Source organism: Chironomus tepperi, unplaced genomic scaffold, assembly GCF_022539635.2.
Source record: "Chironomus tepperi strain 1889 unplaced genomic scaffold, CSIRO-AGI_Ctep_v1 contig_9, whole genome shotgun sequence".
NCBI lineage: Eukaryota > Metazoa > Arthropoda > Insecta > Diptera > Chironomidae > Chironomus > Chironomus tepperi.
The window spans coordinates 20,473-41,626 of NW_027226131.1; the positions used below are offsets into that span (position 1 = coordinate 20,473).

At 37.8% G+C, this 21,154-nt stretch overlaps 1 protein-coding gene across 1 annotated transcript in view; it reads left to right on the top strand.

The window, feature by feature from the left end:
- The first annotated feature begins 406 nt into the window (after positions 1–406).
- The window catches only part of LOC139085748 (uncharacterized), a 57,845-nt gene continuing 37,097 nt past the window's right edge, over positions 407–21,154 (top strand). Inside the window, exons 1-2 of the mRNA XM_070633893.1 lie at positions 407–734; positions 824–901. Coding sequence (XP_070489994.1) covers positions 716–734; positions 824–901 — 97 coding nt within the window. The 5' untranslated portion in view covers positions 407–715. The remainder of the gene's footprint in view (positions 735–823; positions 902–21,154) is intronic.

Consider the following 21,154-nt stretch of genomic DNA (forward strand, 5'->3'; position numbering starts at 1 on the left):
AACACACAAAAGTCAACAAGTAGCAGCAAAATACCCAAAATGACTTCATAATTTACATTCATTACTACAAAAATTCCCGCTACAAGATTTTCATCTCCCAATTTAAACCTCTGTTGTTCGAACAACCGGAAAATGTAGAAAATGAAAAACTCAAAACTTTATTTTAATTCTCTTTGGTCGAGAAACTCATATCAGCTCTTGAAAAAAACAGAATATACAAGTGGATAGAAGAGAAAAAATCACGTCATAACATAGTCAGTTATGTGCGTATGTATGTTATTGTATTAATGGAAAATACATTTTCACGGATTTTTTTTTCATCAAACGATTTACATTCATTACAGACATTCGTAAGAGGAAAAAATGAGTATTTCTCACATTTTAAAATCAGAAGTAACATACACAACACTATAAAATAGAGTCTAATGTTGTGTTGGCGAGCGGACGTCTCTAGTTTCGAGAAAATCCAATCTATCGCTCAGTAGATTTTGATTCGTCGGTGTCGCGCTTTTTTTTCTCTGATCTTTTGAGTTACAGACTCAAAATAATAATTTTGTCAAGTTATAAAGTCATTAAGTTAGTGACGAGGGAAAGTTTTGATGAATTAAAAGTGAAATTTTCCCTCAAAATTATGAAAAAATGAATGAAAAAATCTAAAAATTATTGAGGAAAATTATTGAAAAAATTGTGAAAAGAGTCAAAAAGGCAACAAGTCATGGCAACACAGGAAGATGGTCAGTTTTACTAAATAAAATGTTATTTAATCTAGTGCCAAACAAAGAAAATTAAATGTTAAATGTGTCAAAATATATAAAAATTCCAGCATCGAGAATGTCTGAAGCGCCACCGACTCCATTACCATACAGAATCGCTCCAAAATTCATAGCGACATTTCCTACAGGTATTTTTTTTTCTCTTCTTTTCAATTCTAAAATTGAACTATTTTTAGTTTCGGACTCCTCATGAAACATAACGTATTATTTATTTTTTTCATCCTCTATACACAAAAAAAACTGAAAGAAAATGAATCTATTTTGGTTTTTGTGCTAGAGGGGAGTGAGACAGAGATGGAGAGATAAAAAAAGAAGAAAAAATTACCGACGTTGTGTGGTTTGTGTTTACCGCGCTTATTCAATGATATTTACCTGATCTCTTACTCCTGCTCAATATTGAATATCTTATTCCGAATAGCACAAGACGGTTAATTGATTTTAAATCTGGCATTAGGAGTCGATTTCTCCAGTGGTGGTATGGTACGACATAGTTACACTATTGGTACGGTACAATGGCAAGGTACACCTGGTATGACAAGATGGTATACCTTTGCCATATCACCGGTCCAACTAAACCGTGTCTTACCGTGTTGTACCATCATCGGAGAAATCAGCTCCAGGCCGGCATGGTGTCGGATTTAATTCGAATCCAGCAAGATAACTCCTAAATAGTTCAATTCGATTAATCAATCCAGAATCTGGCAACAGACTTGCTAAAGGATTTTATTTAAATCTGACACTATGTTGGGCTACTCCAAGCTGGTACCAAATCAATTAACCGACTTTTGCTAATAAGAAGTCGTCGTGCTGAATTAGATTTAAATCCTACACTTTGTCAGAGTCAAGTCGGTCTAGGCTGATTTCTCCGGTGGTTGCACGGTACGGCTCAGTAGAACACTAGTGTATAATTGGTTCATTAAAGGTATACCACTTTGCCATGCCAAGTATGCCATTGTATCGTACTAGTGAATACAAATGAAGCACTATTTTAGTTCTGTGCCGTACTGTACACTGACTATAGGAATCAAAAACAAACCGGCGTGATTCTCGCGTGGTGCCAGCTTTGAATCGAACCTGGCACGACGACTTCTAAATTACACAAATCGGTTAATCGATTCAAAATCTGGTTCCAGGCCGACGTGACTCTGGCATGTCATGGTCCAATCCACCAACATGTCAGTGTCACACCAAAATATTCCCAATTTTTGAATCGATTAAACAGTTTGTGCTTTTCGGGAGTCGTTTGCCTGATTCGATTTATATCTGACAACATGTCGATCTAGTGTCTGATTTTCCATTGACTACCCAATTTGTGCTATTCGAGAATCGTCGTGCACAAGAAAAAATTGTCAATTTATTAATAATCATGTAATGAAGTATATCTCTGAGATTGACTAGATCATGAAAAATATTGTCCACATCATATGACAAAGACGCCTTACTAATTACACATCTTGACTTCTTTCATGCTTCTTTTGCTTTTCTTTTTTTTCATGGGTGGATTTATTTTGAAGAAAAATAAAAAAAAAGAGTCGAGACATTAATTTGCTATAAATCTACCTACCATATGCTGATTCATCATTCCTATATACTATTAACATGAAAATGTAGTTCATCATTGAATTAATGCTGAAAAATTAATCAAATTTGTTACGGTTTCTTTCCTTTTGATCGTCTACTTACTCTACACTTTTGGTACTTTGTGTGATGCAGAATAAATAAATAAAGATGAATGTGAGAATTAATTTATTAAGTGGGTTATTTCAGGTGCAGTGCGCTGCCGGCTTAGTTAGTTTATTTTCTGTGCAAAAATTTTCATGAATTCAATTTTATAAATTCTTTAAAATTCAAAATCAACAAAAACCGTTAAAATTTGAATTTTACAAAACCATTAAAATTAGAATTTTACAAAACCAATAAAATTCAAATTTTACAAAGCCGTTAAACTCAAATAACACAAAATCAAACTCTACAAAACCGTTAAAATTCAAATTTTACAAAATAATTAAAATTCAAATTCTACAAAATCGTTAAAATTCAAATTCTACAAAAATTTAAATTTCAAATTTTACAAAACCGTTAAAATGCATTCAATTGTGTTAGCACCCAAATTGACTTTTACACTCAATTTACATTACAAACAGTCCTTCACATAAAGTATCAAAAGTAGATAGCTTGACGAATTACAATTTAAATTGCACATAAGCACTCCTCATACACACAATTCGTACGAGCGGAAATAAGATGAGAAACGAGCGAGAAAATAAATAAATTTAATTAATTGATTTACTACAAGCTCAAAATCTCGGCTCTATGTTGTTAACTGCTGCTTTTTTGTGGTTAATTAGGTTTTTTATCTGTACAGAATACTAAATGAACATACATTTTTCTTACTTCATTTGTGGCTATTTTAATTTCTCTTTATTTACTTAGTACTCATTTATTTTCGTGATTTTTTCGATCATCCACACTGCGTGTGTGCGTCTTTAATTATCTATTCATCTTCACGTACCGTCTGTGATGTTAAATACTGAATCATCAGCCCGTGAACGGCTTCAATGTAACTTGAGAAGTTAAAGGGAGTCGTTGTTGTTGTTGTATTAGTTGTTGTTGGGGGTCGATTGGGAATGATATCAATTGTGAAGGTGAATTGGCAGGGTATTTCAACTGCTTAGTGTCAAAACATTGAGCGCCCCAGTGGGGTATTAAGGTTCTCGAGGTCGGTTCTTCGGGACACTCTGATGTATGCTTTAATGTAGCTAATACTGGCAACTAGAACCTTAAAAACATTCTAAAACTGCACAAGTCGGTCAAACGATCCTTTATCTAGCACCAGACTGACGTGAGTCTGGCATGGTGTAAGATTTAAATCGAGTCAGGCACCAAGTCTGAGTCATGACGACCAGAAGCCAAACTTTTGATCATTTAATCGATTTGTGCTATTTAGGGTCAAATTTTAAACGGAAAGGTCGTCTCGACTCCATATAACATTCAAGTCTACCTTGAGCTTTCCTTAAAATCTAGACATCACAAGCCAAAACACCCCCTTAAACTTACATATGAGCATGAATAATTACATATTATAAGAAAATTGCAAGAAAATTTTTTCGGAAAAACAAGCAGAAAAAGTTATTTTGTGCTAATTAAATCGCATGACATAAATTAATGATATATAAAGTAACTAGCATCATACAATGTGATGGATCTAAGACAAAAATGAATTGTGTTTATGAAATTATGCTTATCATGTTTAAAAAGTTTAATTAAATTTTATGAAAAGAAGCAATTTAATAGAAGCTGGGTTGCTTGGAGTAACTTTGTTGTTTGATTAGCCAAGATGTTGCTGGATTGGATAAGCTGGGAATCAGGGATGTAAAGTTGTTGTGGATGAAATCGAATTTTTGAAGTTTCAAACTGAAATTTTCAATATTTCAAAGTCTAACCTCAAAATTTCCAAGCTTTGGAAACCCGAATGACACATATTGTTGATGGCATGAAAATCATGTGACATCTAAGTGACTGTCATGTTGCATCCAAGTGACATCCAAGTGACTGTCGTGTTGCATCCAAGTGACATCCAAGTGACTGTCGTGTTGCATCCAAGTGACATCCAAGTGACTGTCATGTTGCATCCAAGTGGCTATAATGTTGCATCTAAGTGATTGTCATGTGACATCCAAGTAGCTGTTATGTGACATCCAAGTGGCTGTCATATGGCATTCTAGTGGCTGTGACATGTGACATCCAAGTTAATGCTACAAGTCTTCTAAGATGCTTCGACATGACGTCCAAGTTCTACTTTTCATGTTAAATTCCATAAAAATTGTCACTTGGAAAGCAATAAGGTCACTACCTGACTATCATGAAAACCTTGAGTCAAGTTGGAAGCTTTTCCTCAAAAATTCAAAATGTTCACCACCAAAATCCTGTCTCTGCCACACATACCGACTCATTCCACCCCATAAATAATGAAATATTACGAATATCGTGCTTGTAAACAGTCTATCCATTATTTTTACTATAATATTCCAAAAAAAGAGGTTCTTTTAAATTCATAGAATATGATATATGCTCATAAATATTTCAAAACATCACCTTCACTGTTAACTCAGCAGACTTAACTTTTACATTGCTTCGTTTACTTTGAATTTACATTTTTCCTTCCTTTACTTCCGTTTTTTGTGAGCTTTCTTGGTATGGTTCTTGATAAAAAGGGTTGATTGTATGTCTGTGATTTATCTTTGTGTCCATGGAATTGATTTTAGGGTTGGAAGTGCTGTAAATGCATCTAAAACCTCAAAACATCAATCTCCATACTTAAGAATGGGAATTCGTGGGATTTTAATTAATAAACTCAGTCCCTTGCCAAGGAACAGCATTTCCACATATCAAAAACTTCAACAAGCGCCATTCCTTAGCACATCCAACACGATTTATTGACTGTTATTTCAGTTTAGTCTCAAAATACACAAAAAAAATAATAAATAAAGAAGTTTATCAAGGTCTTAATTTCTCTGTGGAATTTAGAATCAAAAATCCCACAAATGATTTATAACTGTTGCGGTATCTGACTCATCTCTGAATAATTTATATTCCCGTCTTACGTCTTTATGGCTCCAATACTTGAGTTTTCTTTTATTTACGTGGATTTTCTTAAAGAACTAAGTTCGATGTTTATTGTGATTAGTTGATGTTTAAAGTCTGTTAATGTTATGGATTGTCGGGGATTTTTTGATTTGTTTGAGGTTAGATCTGACAAATTTTGAGTCATAAAAATTGATGGAGCTGCAGTCAAAGGGATCAGAATAGAACAAGTCGATAAATAGATCCATAATCCGACACCATGTATCCATTACCCTGACAACGTTCCCGATTTAATCCGGATACGGCACCACATTATAGTCACTCCGATATTACCAAAATTTCCATGATTGTCGTGCATTAAGGGTAATTTCTGACCTTGTTCCTTCACATATTCCAAATTACTGCAAGTAGCCGGCGTGACTCTGACTTGGTACTCGATTCAGCTTAAATCCGATCCATGACAAAGTCACGCTAGTCTGCCAGACGTCTGGCACCAGATTTTGGACCGATTAACCGACATGATATTGAGCCAAACGCAGCTTTTTGGCTGACTTCAGTTGACCCTCATGTCGTGCCTAGTGACTATCTTGTTCTGCTAGAGATTGTGCCTCAAAGCTCAAAATTATCATTTCCAAACAAATAACTCAAAAGCTCCTAACCTCAAAAAAAATCCAATGAAAAAATGCGCCATTCCATAACATATGCAATCCCAACTCAACCATTTATGTCTCTTACATTTCATACATTTATGAAAAATTTTAAGAATTTATTTTTCCTCCCCAGTGCTTTACCTTTTTGCTCCTTTGTAAAGTGTCACAATGTATATACATAGTGTGCATAAACATTTTATGAAGCTCAAAGTATATTTCTTTTCATTCATGCTTATATCAAGCAATTCTCTCAGAAGAACAAGAAAATAAAAATAAATATTTGAGTTATAAATTTATAATTACTATAACGACAACGTCTGACGATATAAGGAGACAGGGGTGAAGGTAGACAAATTTAAGAGGAAGGAAGGGAAGAGGGGGTGTAATGGAATCAGTGACCTAAATGGTACAGTGTTACACCTACGTCCCAAAGACCCTGGGCTCAATCCTAATTTTCATGTCTAGTTTCCGAAGCTCTTGTTCCATTTCCTCGTTTTAGTTCCGAAGTTCGCTTCGTGTGCTGGGTGCAGTTTTGAGGTCTTCCGACATTTACTGGTATTTTCTAGTATTGTGTTAATAACCATTTTCGGATCTAACTCAATCGTCATAAGCTTTTGATGACAGCCAGGTGCTATGATGATGATGATGATGATTAGTTCCTATTGATCCACTGTTAATCATAGGGCGTTAATAAAGCGATTGAATAGGTCCAGCCAGGTGCTATGCAAGGCCAAATATCATCCAGACGGCAATTTTTCGGGCAATTACCAAGAAATTTGCCAGTTGAACGCTGTATGGCGGCCATTCTGGTACCAAGAAATTTGTCCCCATCGGGTAAGAAGGAAGAAGACCTTTACAAATCCAAATGTAGAAGCAATTCAGAGATCTGTCAGCTGTACAGCAATGGGTATAGCTGTATAGCAGGACAGAGAAAGGCTGACATCGCAAAATGAATCAAAATGGACAGGATTCGGTGGATTAGACATATTGTAAGAAGGGCAAACGGTAGTCAGCGAAAGTGTCAGTTTCAGGCAGCATCTGAGTGAGGTCATGGATTACAACCGCTCCCCGAGTGTTCAAAAACACGTTTAATCTAGTTGATGACTAGTTCTAACGTATTATCGTCCACTGGGGATCTGTATGGCCATCGATTCTTGGAAAGAATCCCGTGCCCCAAAATCATTTTTCCCTTCACCACTCCTGGCTTCGCCCCTGCTAACGAGAATCTATTTTGACAAAGAAATGTCACACAATCTCTCATGCTTCCTCGTCCTCATCATCAAATCACTCTCAAATCATAATTTTTACTACTCAAAAAAAATATCTCACAGCTAAGATGATAAAAACGACTGCGGCAGTAAAATATTTTGATATGTTGAGATGAAAATATAATAAGTCTAAAGATATATATTTTTTGAGGAAAATATATAGTATCACATGGGGGGTAACTCCAAAAAAAATAGAGAAGAGATTATTTCATAACTTATATACAATGTGATGGAAGAAGTAAGGTTAAATGCGACAGATAAAAGGAAAATATTTTTGTTATTTATTTGCAACCTTGAGGATTATTTTCTGTTATTCTTTGACTGTTTTTTGCTTTGCTTTTTTGATGATCAAAAGCCGTTTCCGGAACGGGATTATTATAAATCCTATTTTTGTTTGATATCAACAAAATGGAACAGAATATTAAATTAGAAAATGTCAGGATTTTAAATTGTTGAATTTTTAATGGGGAAATTTTAGGGATATTTTGGATTTTTAGTTAAATATTTGTTGAAATTGTTAGCATTTCGATCTAATTGGGAGGTTAGGAAGCAAACTAACACTTTATAAACCCTAAATAGTCGATTCTAGAGTCGGTTTTTGTGTTAAACCTAGGCTGTACAAAGTTATATTACAGAGGTATTCTTACTAGAGTGGGCAGTACATTGGAAGTCCGGATCCATAATAGAGTCCTGTAAACCCTGATCCTAAGATTACTTACTTACTTCACCGACTTTACAACTAAATTCCAATCCATGGCCTCACTCATATGTCATCTACGCCCGAATGTATCTCTGCCTACCTTATATAGATTCCAATATTTAATGCAATACTATCTCTATCAACATCTTCTTTTCATGAGTTCTTTAGCCGTCCTATATACAAAAGTGTACCTCAGCCTTACTTGCGGGTATATTCTAGTCCAGTGATGAGCAACTTTTCATTTTTCTCGGTACAAATTGGTGGTAAGCCTCCAACCACTGGTGTGCCACGGCCCACAAATTGTCCACCACTGCTCCAGCCACTTAAATACAACTCTAGTCACTAAAGTATAAAATTCCACTAAAAACGGTATTTTTTTAATATGTATCCATAAAATATACAAACCCGAGCGACAAAGTGCGACAAACCGCATTTTTCACCCCAAACACGAGTCTAAATGAGTCGTCACGATGTCGTCATGTCATTAGGATACATCGCATCCTATCGTTAATACGGCGACTTAGTAGTCCCCTAGCGTACACAATGTGCTGTCCGGGAAAGTTTCATAACAAAACATCATCTGCTTTAATTTTAAAATCTGTGCGGTTAAGTCCTTTCACCCATATCCCCCCTTAATAAAAAAACAAACAATATTTCTGGTTAGAACAGCTCTATGGCAATAAAATATCCCAAAAATTTCATACATCCAAACCATTGTTTCACCATATTTCAACGTCATGTTAATAACCTATCACAATTTATCACATTCTTCATATTTCACATCCACAACCCGAAAAAACGCAATGTAAAGCAGCAAAATGTATTCGATATTTTATGGAATTTGGTTATGCAAAATATTTATTTTTTTTTTTTATTTCCTCACAAAAATATTCCATGAATTTTCATCCCATACACCTTATCCTTATCGAATATTTCACTACCAATATTACCATCAAGTTATGTGTGATATTTCTCACGATTTATAGACAAACGAACATGTGTGATCTCACATATAAATGGCATTGAATATAACAAAGATTTGGAGGGGGTTGTTCGGAAATGATGTCTTAGAGAGTTCAATGATTTGAGGTTTTTGAGGGTATATGTTAATAGGTTATCCGATTATGAACTTTAGTAGACAACTTGTCAGAATGTCTAGTTTAATAAGAGGTCGACTTTATTTCAAATTTTATGGAACATTCCAGAAAAAATGTTATTAGTCTTTATGGTCGACGATTAATAACTAGACGTTATGTCGAGTTGTCCAATTCATTTAGGTGTTCCTTAGTGTACTGTAAACGTTTGAGCATTGGCGCAAATCCTTGTTATATCCATTTTACTCTATTCAATAAGTGAGGGATGAGCTTTTAGTGGGAATCAAACTCACATACTCACAGAAAAGAGAATTGCAAATAGCTAACAATTTTCTTAACCACTCGGTCACAGAGACCTTACTCTAGCATTGGCAGATTCGACTTCATATGGCTCAATATTCTATTCTATCCTGACGTCACTAGTCCTTCGAGTTCAGTTTTCGAATTTTATGCGAAAATGCTACTTTATGCAAAATTAAAGTAGAAATTGGAACTTTAGCGCAGGTATGGTTCCATTGACAAGTTGAAAATTTACAGGAATTGCACGATCTGCTCTTCTTTTCTCTTTCTATCCTGAAAACTCTCAAAATATACCGATTGTCAGTTTTTAGTCCCATCCTATTTCCCGTCCTCTGTTCAGTAAATAAAATAGAACCGGAAAATTGTCAATGGGATGCCATAGCTTATAGTTAGTTATTGTAATCGTTAGGGCGCTTTTACGTCTCCGTGTTGCCGGAAAGACGTCAAGGTACTATGACAATTATTTTACGGATGATTCCGGCTCTTGCAAATCATGAAATATGAAATTTGTTGCCCATGTCTTTCGGGAGTCTTAACATTTGTTCCAAGTTTAAACCATTACAAATAGCATAATTTGTAGTGATTTAGAGCTATTTAAACATCCAAACCCACTATCCAATACACATCATTTCTATACGACCTCCAAAAAAAAGCGAAATTCTTCAATATTGTCATGAAAATGAGCTTCTGTGTTTACCAATAGCCGTCAAAAAAAAAAGATTCGTTATTCCTCATTAAAATGTAAAAAATTATTTTTACCACTGTCTAAACGTGCGTGGCATTAGCCAAAACACATGTTTATTACAAAAATATACATTCTCATGCCCCCAAAAGTGAACAAAAAGGCAAAAAGAATTGTGAAAAAAATTTCAAAGTCAGAAAAAGTAAAGAAAAAATTATCTCATTTTACTGATCGTCATCAGCATGCTGAATATATATAATCTCAAAGAAAGATAGATGAATTGTGTATTAAATAATACACATGACCCACAACATTTTTTGATGATGAGATATTAAGAAAGTGAAACAAGATTTTTTTCTTCTATTTTTTTCTGTTCTGGTTAAAAATAGAAGCGCCGCAATGCAGTTCAAAATGCGAGGAAATTAAACGTTTATGAGTGAATGAAAATATTTTAAGTAAATTGTTTTTCTACTTCTTGTTTGAAGGAAACAAGTGGGAAATTTTTTGTGTCTGTTGATTGTTTTCGGAACGCATTCTTCACCTTGATGACTTAAATAGAATTTTAGAGATTCCAACTTGAGAAAATATTCTATAAATCACGCTTGTGTCATTTAACATGAAAAATGTTTTTATAAGTTGGATTGTGTGGCAACTGACAGATGTACTCTTGGCTAATGAGTATGTTCCTCTATTTTAGAGAACCTACAGAGCCTTGAGATATTCTACAGAACCTTGAGAGACTCTTCAGAGCTATGACAGACTCTTCAGAGTCTTGAAAGACTCTACAGAGCCTTGAAAGACTCTACAGAGCCTTGAAAGACTCTACAGAGCCTTGAAAGACTCTACAGAGCCTTGAAAGACTCTACAGAGCCCTGACAGACTCTACAGAGCCCTGACAGACTCTACAGAGCCATGACAAACTCTACAGAGCCTTTACACACTCTACAGAGCCTTTACAGACTCTACAGAGCCTTTACAGACTCTACAGAGCCTTTACAGACTGTACAGAGCCTTTACAGACTCTACAGAGCCTTTACAGACTCTAAAGAGCCTTTACAGACTCTAAAGAGCCTTTACAGACTCTAAAGAGCCTTTACAGACTCTAAAGAGCCTTTACAGACTCTAAAGAGCCTTTACAGACTCTAAAGAGCCTTTACAGACTCTACAGAGCCTTGACAGACTCTACAGAGCCATGACAGACTCTACAGAGCCTTTACAGACTCTACAGAGCCTTTACAGACTCTACAGAGCCTTTACAGACTCTACAGAGCCTTTACAGACTCTACAGAGCCTTGACAGACTCCACAGAGCCTTGACAGACTTCACAGAGCCTTGACAGACTCTACAGAGCCTTGACAGACTCCACAGAGCCTTGACAGACTCTACAGAGCTTTCATAGGCTCCTTAGAGTCTTCAGAGGCTCCTTAGAGTCTTCATGGAGTCCTTAGAGCCTTGATTGGCTCCTTACAGTTTTGACACACTCCTTACAGACTTCGAAGACTCCTTAATGCCTGGACAGACTCCTTAAAACCTCATTTGACTCATTATAGCCTTCAGATATTCCTCAAAGTACTCAATCCTACTCAATACTTTATAATTCAAATGTTCACACCTCCACCGCACAACCTAATGACTCACAAAGTACTCGTCAGAAATACAAAATATTATTTTAAAGATTCAATAACATTATCAAGACATTGAAAAGGAAATTCAATTGGAATTGAAAGCTTTCCATAATATTTAATTCAATTAATTGAAACAAAAGGTTAAGCACATAGAGAGCAATCCATACTTTTATAAAAATAGAAAAAACTATAGCAATAAGCTGGTGGCAGAAATATGAAAATAGAGGCAAACATAAATCCATATAAGTGGAAGTACTACTTTATCGCCTTTGAACTTTATTTCTAATCATGACGTAAATTCAAATAGTTTTTTTCGTGCGTTCCTGACTTCTTCGTGTGTTGGAAAACCCAAAATATAAACAACATTCCTAACGCCAAACTCGCATGAATTTTTGTCGGATTTTCTACATCTTGTCAAGCTTCTTCTTTGCTGTTCATTCACAAAATAATCAATTTTGAATTGTAGCTGTTGTTTCTGCCTTTTATTTCCACTTCCTTAACTGATAACGAATTCTTTAAGATATATGGAAATGAAGAGGTTAAGAAGAAGTATGTAGCATGTTATGTATGAGGAAAATATCTTTTTATGTTTATATTTTTCTCATCTTAAGGAGAGAAAAATCATGTCTGGAAAATATCAATCTCTTGATTCTCACATAAGTACATGATTTTTATTTTTACGCAAATGTTCTTCAAAGCAGACATATCACAATGAAAATGGTAGAGAGCAATAAGAGATAGAGATATACTTATGAGTGGGTAGGGGGAATGTCAGTTTGGATGTTTCTTGGATGAGAGCATTTTATTGATTTTGTGAACTTATGTGGTTCAATAGTGCATTGATTTATTTCTGGAATACCTTAGTTTTGTGACTTTAAATTAGTAATCTTGTGGTCATCCTAGTTAAAAGTATATTTAGCCATTTGGCAAGTATATCAAGAAGCCGCCAGAGGAGCTAACACTTGATTTTATACATAATGTCCATTTTACTACCATGTGAACCATATTTCAGTGTGTTTTGGTCAATTGGTACTTTTTTCCGAAACGCACATGAAGTATCACACGAATCCAACTCTACGACAGTGTTATGTCATCCTAGGCACACTATTCTATGTCATGTGCATATTGTGTTTGATCATATGCACTGCAAACTCAATGCTTTGTAAGCTGCAGACAATTACTTACTTACTTACTTACTGGAACCATGCTCCGACTTGGAGCCTAGGTTATTACAAAAGGCCTTCCATCTGACTCTGTTACTGGCCACATCACAAAGCTTGTATAAATTCTCTGTTTTGACATCTAATTGACATTCCCGCATCACTGTTCTACGCCAAGTTGCCTTTGGAGCACCAGGGCGTCTCTTTCCTTGTGGATTCCATCCAAGCGCGGTGAAACATGTTTGTGTTTCCATCCCATTTACGACACATTCTCTAGTATTTCGTTTTCGTAGCGTGTGTCCTAACCATCCATACTTTCGTTTGAGGACTTCCCGATTAATGTCTTCCTGACCAGCTCTTTGCAGCAGTACTTGGTTTGACGGCCAGTCAAGTGGATCACCAGTCCACCATACTTTTAGTATACGTCTATAGCAGCGATTCACAAAAACCCGTAACTTTTGTTGAATGTCTGTAGTTACAAGCCAAGTCTCGCATCCATAAAGCAGCACCGACTTGACACATGCATTAAAGATCTTCATCTTCAGTGACTTGCTTATGATGGTGGATTTCCATATATTCGAGAGTCTCATAAATGCACCTCTCGCCTTCTGTATCCTTTGGTCCACGTCCTTCTTCGTACCGCCATCTGCTGAGATGTTACTGCCGAGATACGTAAAATGCTCAACTCGGTTTACGACTTGTCCACCGATAATCAATGGACTATTGTTCCTCGCGTTGACTCGAATCTCTTCCGTCTTTTTGACGTTGATGACAAGGCCCACTTTTGCTGATTCTAATTCAAGATCTCTGAGCTTCCCTTGCATGTCCTGATGGGTATGTGCCAGCAAACACGCGTCGTCGGCGTAGTCCAAGTCTTCCAGACGATCATTTAAGGACCAAACGATTCCTCTTGGCTTTCCTCTCGTCGCCGAACGCATTACTTTGTCCATAATAATTAGAAAAAGTAATGGTGACAGTAGATCTCCTTGTCTGACTCCAGTTAGTGACACAAACGACTCTGATTGTACCCCATCGTGCAACACTCTGCATCTAAATCCATTGTAAGCTTCACGTATCAGCCTTATGAGCTTCTCGGGAACTCCTAAATTTCGAAGTTCAGTCCAGATGCACTCTCGATCTATTGAGTCAAATGCCTTCTCGTAGTCTACAAAGACGAGGTAAAGTGCTGATTGCCACTCGACTGACTGCTCTACGATGATCCTCAATGTGCTAATTTGATCGATGCACGATCTGTATGGACGAAAGCCTGCCTGCTCCTTCCTCAATCTTGTTTCGATTGGTTCCATTAACCTCTGCAGTATCACAGACATAAACACTTTACTTACAACTGACAGGAGTGTTATTCCTCTCCAGTTATTGCAGCAACTCAAATCTCCTTTCTTAGGAAGTTTAATTATTAAACCCTCCTTCCAGTCTTCGGGATATTGCTCTAGCGACCATATCTCGTCAAATAGTGGCTTAAGTATGCTTGCGGTAGCATTTACATCAGCTTTGAGGACTTCAGCTGGTATCTCATCCATTCCTGCTGCTTTGCCGTTCTTCAGTCTTCTTACAGCATCGATAATTTCCTTCTTTGTAGGAGGACGAATGTCTACTGCCAAAGACGGTGGGTTTGCAACCTCTTCCACACATATGCCATCACGTTGCACATTTAACACTTCCTCAAAGTGCTCTTTCCATCTGGCTGCTTGTTCATCGATGGTGACTAGTACTTTTCCATCTTTTGACTTGATTGGTACTTGCTTCTTTCCTGACTGGACACCAAGCTCTTTTATGGTGCAATAAAGGTCCTTCATATTCCCAGAGTCTGAAGCTGCTTGTGCTCTTTCTGCAAGTTCATTTAAATGTCGCCTCCAGTCGTTTCTTATTTGCCTTTTGACTCTCTTATTCAACACTGAGTATTGCTTATTCAATTCGGTAGCTCTCGACTCACCGGCATTCAGTAGCTCCACATGTACTTCCTTCCTTTGATCAATGGTATTCCAGGTGCTCTCACGAATGTAGTCCTCACGCTTGTTTTGCTTTTTCCCTAACTCACTATCGCAGGCGCTTACAATTCCTTCTTTGATTTGCCTCCACTTTCCGTCGATAGAGTTGTTATCGCCATTCGAGATACTTAGCTGCAGACAATAACATCGTTAAAAGAGTTCAAATCCTAAACGGACAAAAATCATGCTTTCAAAATCTTGCTCTATCTACTCTCAGCTTACTTTGCTCTTGAGTGCATGCTTGTAGCTTGTTATTGCTAAGAGATCTCACTTTAACCTGTATATCGATGTTTTGATGTAGTTTTGTATATTCAGTATGTCAGCAACTTTTCTCGACACTACTGAGATCGTGTTGCGACACAGTAGTACGTCACGTTGCATGGCAGAACAGATAATGTTCTAGATGATCTACTTACTTCTATATGATCTACGTTATTTCCTTGCAGAAGGCGCACGGGAGCCGATTGCCGCATTTAGAATTCGTCGAAAGCTGGATCTGTCTTTAGATAACTTCTGCCAGTTTCTAATTCCCAGCATTTTTGCATCGCTGCTCACACAGCAATCCCATGAGCTTTTTGGTCTATCTCGAGATCTCTTTCCATCCAGAAAGTTACCAGTTGTCACTTTAAATATTGAGGCTAGATGATCTAAGCAAGATCAATCCATAATTTTCATAGCTTAAAGTCAATTTTTCTACAAATTTTCCATCCAACCATCAATCCCCCTATGCTTATTAAGCATCCATACTCAATATTTTTTATGATTTCATATAAAGATAATAATAAATGCGTTCAATATCACTTCGATGTTGTGTCTTTGATGTATAAGTTTTCCCTCTTGAAAGGTTTTTATTTTTCGCAATGGTGTCTGATCTTTATGAATGATGTGTCTTTATAGAACATGATGATCCACCATATCAATATTCAATTTAAATGCAATGATTGTGTAAATGTAATGCATAAAATTCCATAAATAAATTTATGAACTGTAAATTATGAACTGTGCAAAAACACAAAAAAAGGAGGTCATATGAAATGCAATTTCATAAGTTTTATGTATCGTTGAAATAGCTTTTAACTGTGAGCAATAAATCTCATTCACAATGTATATAAAGTTGAAAATTACCTTTTTATACTCACTTGCAATCTTGCTATGCAGCAACAACAGAAACGTGCTGGATGAAAAAAAGGAAAAATAATTTTCTTTGTAACGTGAAAATTTATTTTCTTAATAAAATGAAAATTAATTTTCATTTCCGGATATTTGCCACAATAGTGCAATTTTAGAAGCTGTTAATTACAAATTGAAAGCCGCAAATTATTTTCCCGAACTGTACAATGTGTATGGTAGGCTGCGGAATTGTCAGAAGTAGTTAAGTGACTTGCTGGTCAAGTAGGAACAGTGCTTTGCTCAAATTTGATATGGTAAACCGAAATTCGTGGGTTCGAATCCAGCCATAACCAAATTTGTTCTTTTTCAGAAGTTTAGATACTTTAGACTGCATCATGTACAAAATCAAGTCATAATTGGGTCTCTGGGTAATGTTGGATTAGGAACGGATGAGGTATTTGGGGATTGACCCAACAGAATCCGTTCCTGTTGCAAGAGCATCGCTGTATTAACACTAAGACATTTAGTTACCCGAATCACAGTGGCTGCTTATTACGATCCATTTCTATGCCAACTAATGCTGTTCCTTCCGAAGTGTACAAAAATACATTAAAACTAGTCATCAACTGGACATGAACTTGCCATCAACTATTTATAACCTATTTCTGTCCACTCAAACTTTCATTTTGCTGCTCGGGTTTCTACACATTGACCTCACATGATGCCATAAAGTTTAAGTCGAAAATTAAAAAGTGATTTATGGCTTCTCATTGTTCCTTAGGAAAGCAAAAAGTTTCTCTCTGCCGTTTATCGTTAAGATTATTTCCGATAAGAAGAGCTCTTTTAAGTCCGCCATTGTTACTGACATTTTATGGTTTCTATGGAACAAGGCTTCTTTTGTGGATTATGTTTACATGCTGGAGGAAATGCTTAAGGCTTTTGTTTATTTTGGCAACATTTGATTAAAGTCAGATGACTAGGAACTTTCTTGTCATTATTTCTTTGAGGGAGATTGGATTTGGTGTGAACAAAGGTGGGTGATATAGATTAATTTTAATGAATCTGTGGCTGCAGTCTATAAACAAATTATTGAGGAATTTTGTTGATATTGAACAGTATTTGACTTTGAATATTTTGATTTTTCACCACATCCATTAAGAAAATCAGATTCTTGTGTAGCTATTCGCATCAATTCAAATTGAGTGTCATACAACGCTTGACACTGTCCCGTACGATACTAAGGAACGAGCATTGCCATCGGATCAAATTCGCATCTTACAATTAATATGGTGATGTAACGGTCCTTAAGCTAACGTTATGCTGTTTGAGCATTATAATAATTGTTTGGTTCTCCGATCGGCAGAAGGCTTCATATGAAAGTCAATTGGAAACTACACGGAGCTCAAACTTATAGTGAACTCCTAATTCTTCTTGATGTCAGTCGGGTTTAATCGACTTCTCAAACTTGAATAAAGTTGAATCTGAGATATCGAGCCATATGTAGTCGAATCTGCCATTCCGGGATTAGGAACTCTGTGACAGAGTGGTTAGTCAAAAGACCGATCATTTGAAACTCTCTTTCATCTGAAGATGCGAGTTCGATTCCCATAAGAGTCAAAACTCTCTTAATTTATTGAATCAAGTGCTGTCGATATAACAGGATTTTGACCAATTCTACTGTCAATATCCGAAAATCCAATTTGTCATTATTTGATTCATGAATACCCAAACTCAAATTATAGCACCCTCTACTGTGCATCTCTATACTCATAATAAATTCTAATTACATTCAAAAATCATCAACTAAACATCAAAAATATCCCATCCTAATTTATGAAATTATATAAAAAAAAACTTTTTTTAAAAAGTACACGCTTTTATTTATGAGTGAACTAAAAAGAAGAAAATAATTTTTTCCGGACACACAAATATAAAACAAAATTTTTAACTAAAAATAAAAGCGTGGGGCGCTCATAATAGACATAATGTTATACATTCTTAGTTACTTGGACATAGTCTTGAAATTGTATAAATGTCAGCGTTTACCGTATACAGTATTCACTTACTCTAGCAGGCAATGAATATTCTCATTTTAATGAACGTGCTTGTGTGTATACTCAATTAATTTAATTGAACATGCTCAATTATATGAGCATACTCATGAGCATGCTCCTTATCTGTTCGGGATACTTGCTTACAATTTCCTAATTCTTTATATGCTCTAATTCAACTTTTCTTGTTAGTGCTAAAATATTCTAATGTAGTTTTTACTTATTTTACATAGAATCTTGCCAGTTTACATATTAATAACTATTGGAGTAAATCTGCTTGTTATAGCTTGTTGAGTAGTGGGCTTGAATGTACAAGTAACTAAGAATGTATAACATTATGTCTATTATGAGCGCCCCACGCTTTTATTTTTAGTTAAAAATTTTGTTTTATATTTGTGTGTCCGGAAAAAATTATTTTCTTCTTTTTAGTTCACTCATAAATAAAAGCGTGTACTTTTTAAAAAAAGTTTTTTTTTATATAAATTTATTTTATCCTTTTTAGTCAAATTAAGTAATAGATTTTTCGGCCCATGTGTATTCAATTTGATTTACGTAAATACTCAAAATATTTCGGTAACGGTTCACTTCTCTTCGCTTCGTTTGTCCGAATGTTATTAGATCACAGTAGTGTCTATGAATAGATCACAGTAATGTCGGACTCCACTTCGTTCCGCTTCGTTCGTCCGACTGTGTATAGATCACAGTAGTGTCGGACTCCACTTCGCTCCGCTTCGTTCGTCCGACTGTTATTAGGTCACAGTGGTGTCGGACTCCACTTCGCTTCGCTTCGTTCGTCCGACTGTTATTAGGTCACAGTAGTGTCGGACTCCACTTCGCTTCGCTTCGTTCATCCGACTGTTATTAGGTCACAGTAGTGTCGGACTCCACTTCGCTCCGCTTCGTTCGTCCGACTGTGTATAGATCACAGTAGTGTCGGACTCCACTTCGCTCCGCTTCGTTCGTCCGACTGTGTATAGATCACAGTAGTGTCGGACTCCACTTCGCTCCGCTTCGTTCGTCCGACTGTTATTAGGTCACAGTGGTGTCGGACTCCACTTCGCTCCGCTTCGTTCGTCCGACTGTTATTAGGTCACAGTAGTGTCGGACTCCACTTCGCTTCGCTTCGTTCATCCGACTGTTATTAGGTCACAGTAGTGTCGGACTCCACTTCGCTCCGCTTCGTTCGTCCGACTGTGTATAGATCACAGTAGTGTCGGACTCCACTTCGCTCCGCTTCGTTCGTCCGACTGTGTATAGATCACAGTAGTGTCGGACTCCACTTCGCTCCGCTTCGTTCGTCCGACTGTGTATAGATCACAGTAGTGTCGGACTCCACTTCGCTTCGCTTCGTTCGTCCGACTGTGTATAGATCACAGTAGTGTCGGACTCCACTTCGCTCCGCTTTGTTCGTCCGACTGTGTATAGATCACAGTAGTGTCGGACTCCACTTCGCTCCGCTTCGTTCGTCCGACTGTTATTAGGTCACAGTGGTGTCGGACTCCACTTCGCTCCGCTTCGTTCGTCCGACTGTTATTAGGTCACAGTAGTGTCGGACTCCACTTCGCTTCGCTTCGTTCATCCGACTGTTATTAGGTCACAGTAGTGTCGGACTCCACTTCGCTCCGCTTCGTTCGTCCGACTGTGTATAGATCACAGTAGTGTCGGACTCCACTTCGCTCCGCTTCGTTCGTCCGACTGTGTATAGATCACAGTAGTGTCGGACTCCACTTCGCTCCGCTTCGTTCGTCCGACTGTTATTAGGTCACAGTGGTGTCGGACTCCACTTCGCTCCGCTTCGTTCGTCCGACTGTTATTAGGTCACAGTAGTGTCGGACTCCACTTCGCTTCGCTTCGTTCATCCGACTGTTATTAGGTCACAGTAGTGTCGGACTCCACTTCGCTCCGCTTCGTTCGTCCGACTGTGTATAGATCACAGTAGTGTCGGACTCCACTTCGCTCCGCTTCGTTCGTCCGACTGTGTATAGATCACAGTAGTGTCGGACTCCACTTCGCTCCGCTTCGTTCGTCCGACTGTGTATAGATCACAGTAGTGTCGGACTCCACTTCGCTTCGCTTCGTTCGTCCGACTGTGTATAGATCACAGTAGTGTCGGACTCCACTTCGCTCCGCTTTGTTCGTCCGACTGTGTATAGATCACAGTAGTGTCGGACTCCACTTCGCTCCGCTTCGTTCGTCCGACTGTTATTAGGTCACAGTAGTGTCGGACTCCACTTCGCTCCGCTTCGTTCGTCCGACTGTTATTAGGTCACAGTAGTGTCGGACTCCACTTCGCTTCGCTTCGTTCATCCGACTGTTATTAGGTCACAGTAGTGTCGGACTCCACTTCGCTCCGCTTCGTTCGTCCGACTGTGTATAGATCACAGTAGTGTCGGACTCCACTTCGCTCCGCTTCGTTCGTCCGACTGTGTATAGATCACAGTAGTGTCGGACTCCACTTCGCTTCGCTTCGTTCGTCCGACTGTGTATAGATCACAGTAGTGTCGGACTCCACTTCGCTCCGCTTCGTTCGTCCGACTGTGTATAGATCACAGTAGTGTCGGACTCCACTTCGCTCCGCTTTGTTCGTCCGACTGTGTATAGATCACAGTAGTGTCGGACTCCACTTCGCTCCGCTTTGTTCGTCCGACTGTGTATAGATCACAGTAGTGTCGGACTCCACTTCGCTCCGCTTCGTTCGTCCGACTGTTATTAGGTCACAGTGGTGTCGGACTCCACTTCGCTCCGCTTCGTTCGTCCGACTGTTATTAGGTCACAGTAGTGTCGGACTCCACTTCGCTTCGCTTCGTTCATCCGACTGTTATTAGGTCACAGTAGTGTCGGACTCCACTTCGCTCCGCTTCGTTCGTCCGACTGTGTATAGATCACAGTAGTGTCGGACTCCACTTCGCTCCGCTTCGTTCGTCCGACTGTGTATAGATCACAGTAGTGTCGGACTCCACTTCGCTCCGCTTCGTTCGTCCGACTGTGTATAGATCACAGTAGTGTCGGACTCCACTTCGCTCCGCTTTGTTCGTCCGACTGTGTATAGATCACAGTAGTGTCGGACTCCACTTCGCTCCGCTTCGTTCGTCCGACTGTTATTAGGTCACAGTGGTGTCGGACTCCACTTCGCTCCGCTTCGTTCGTC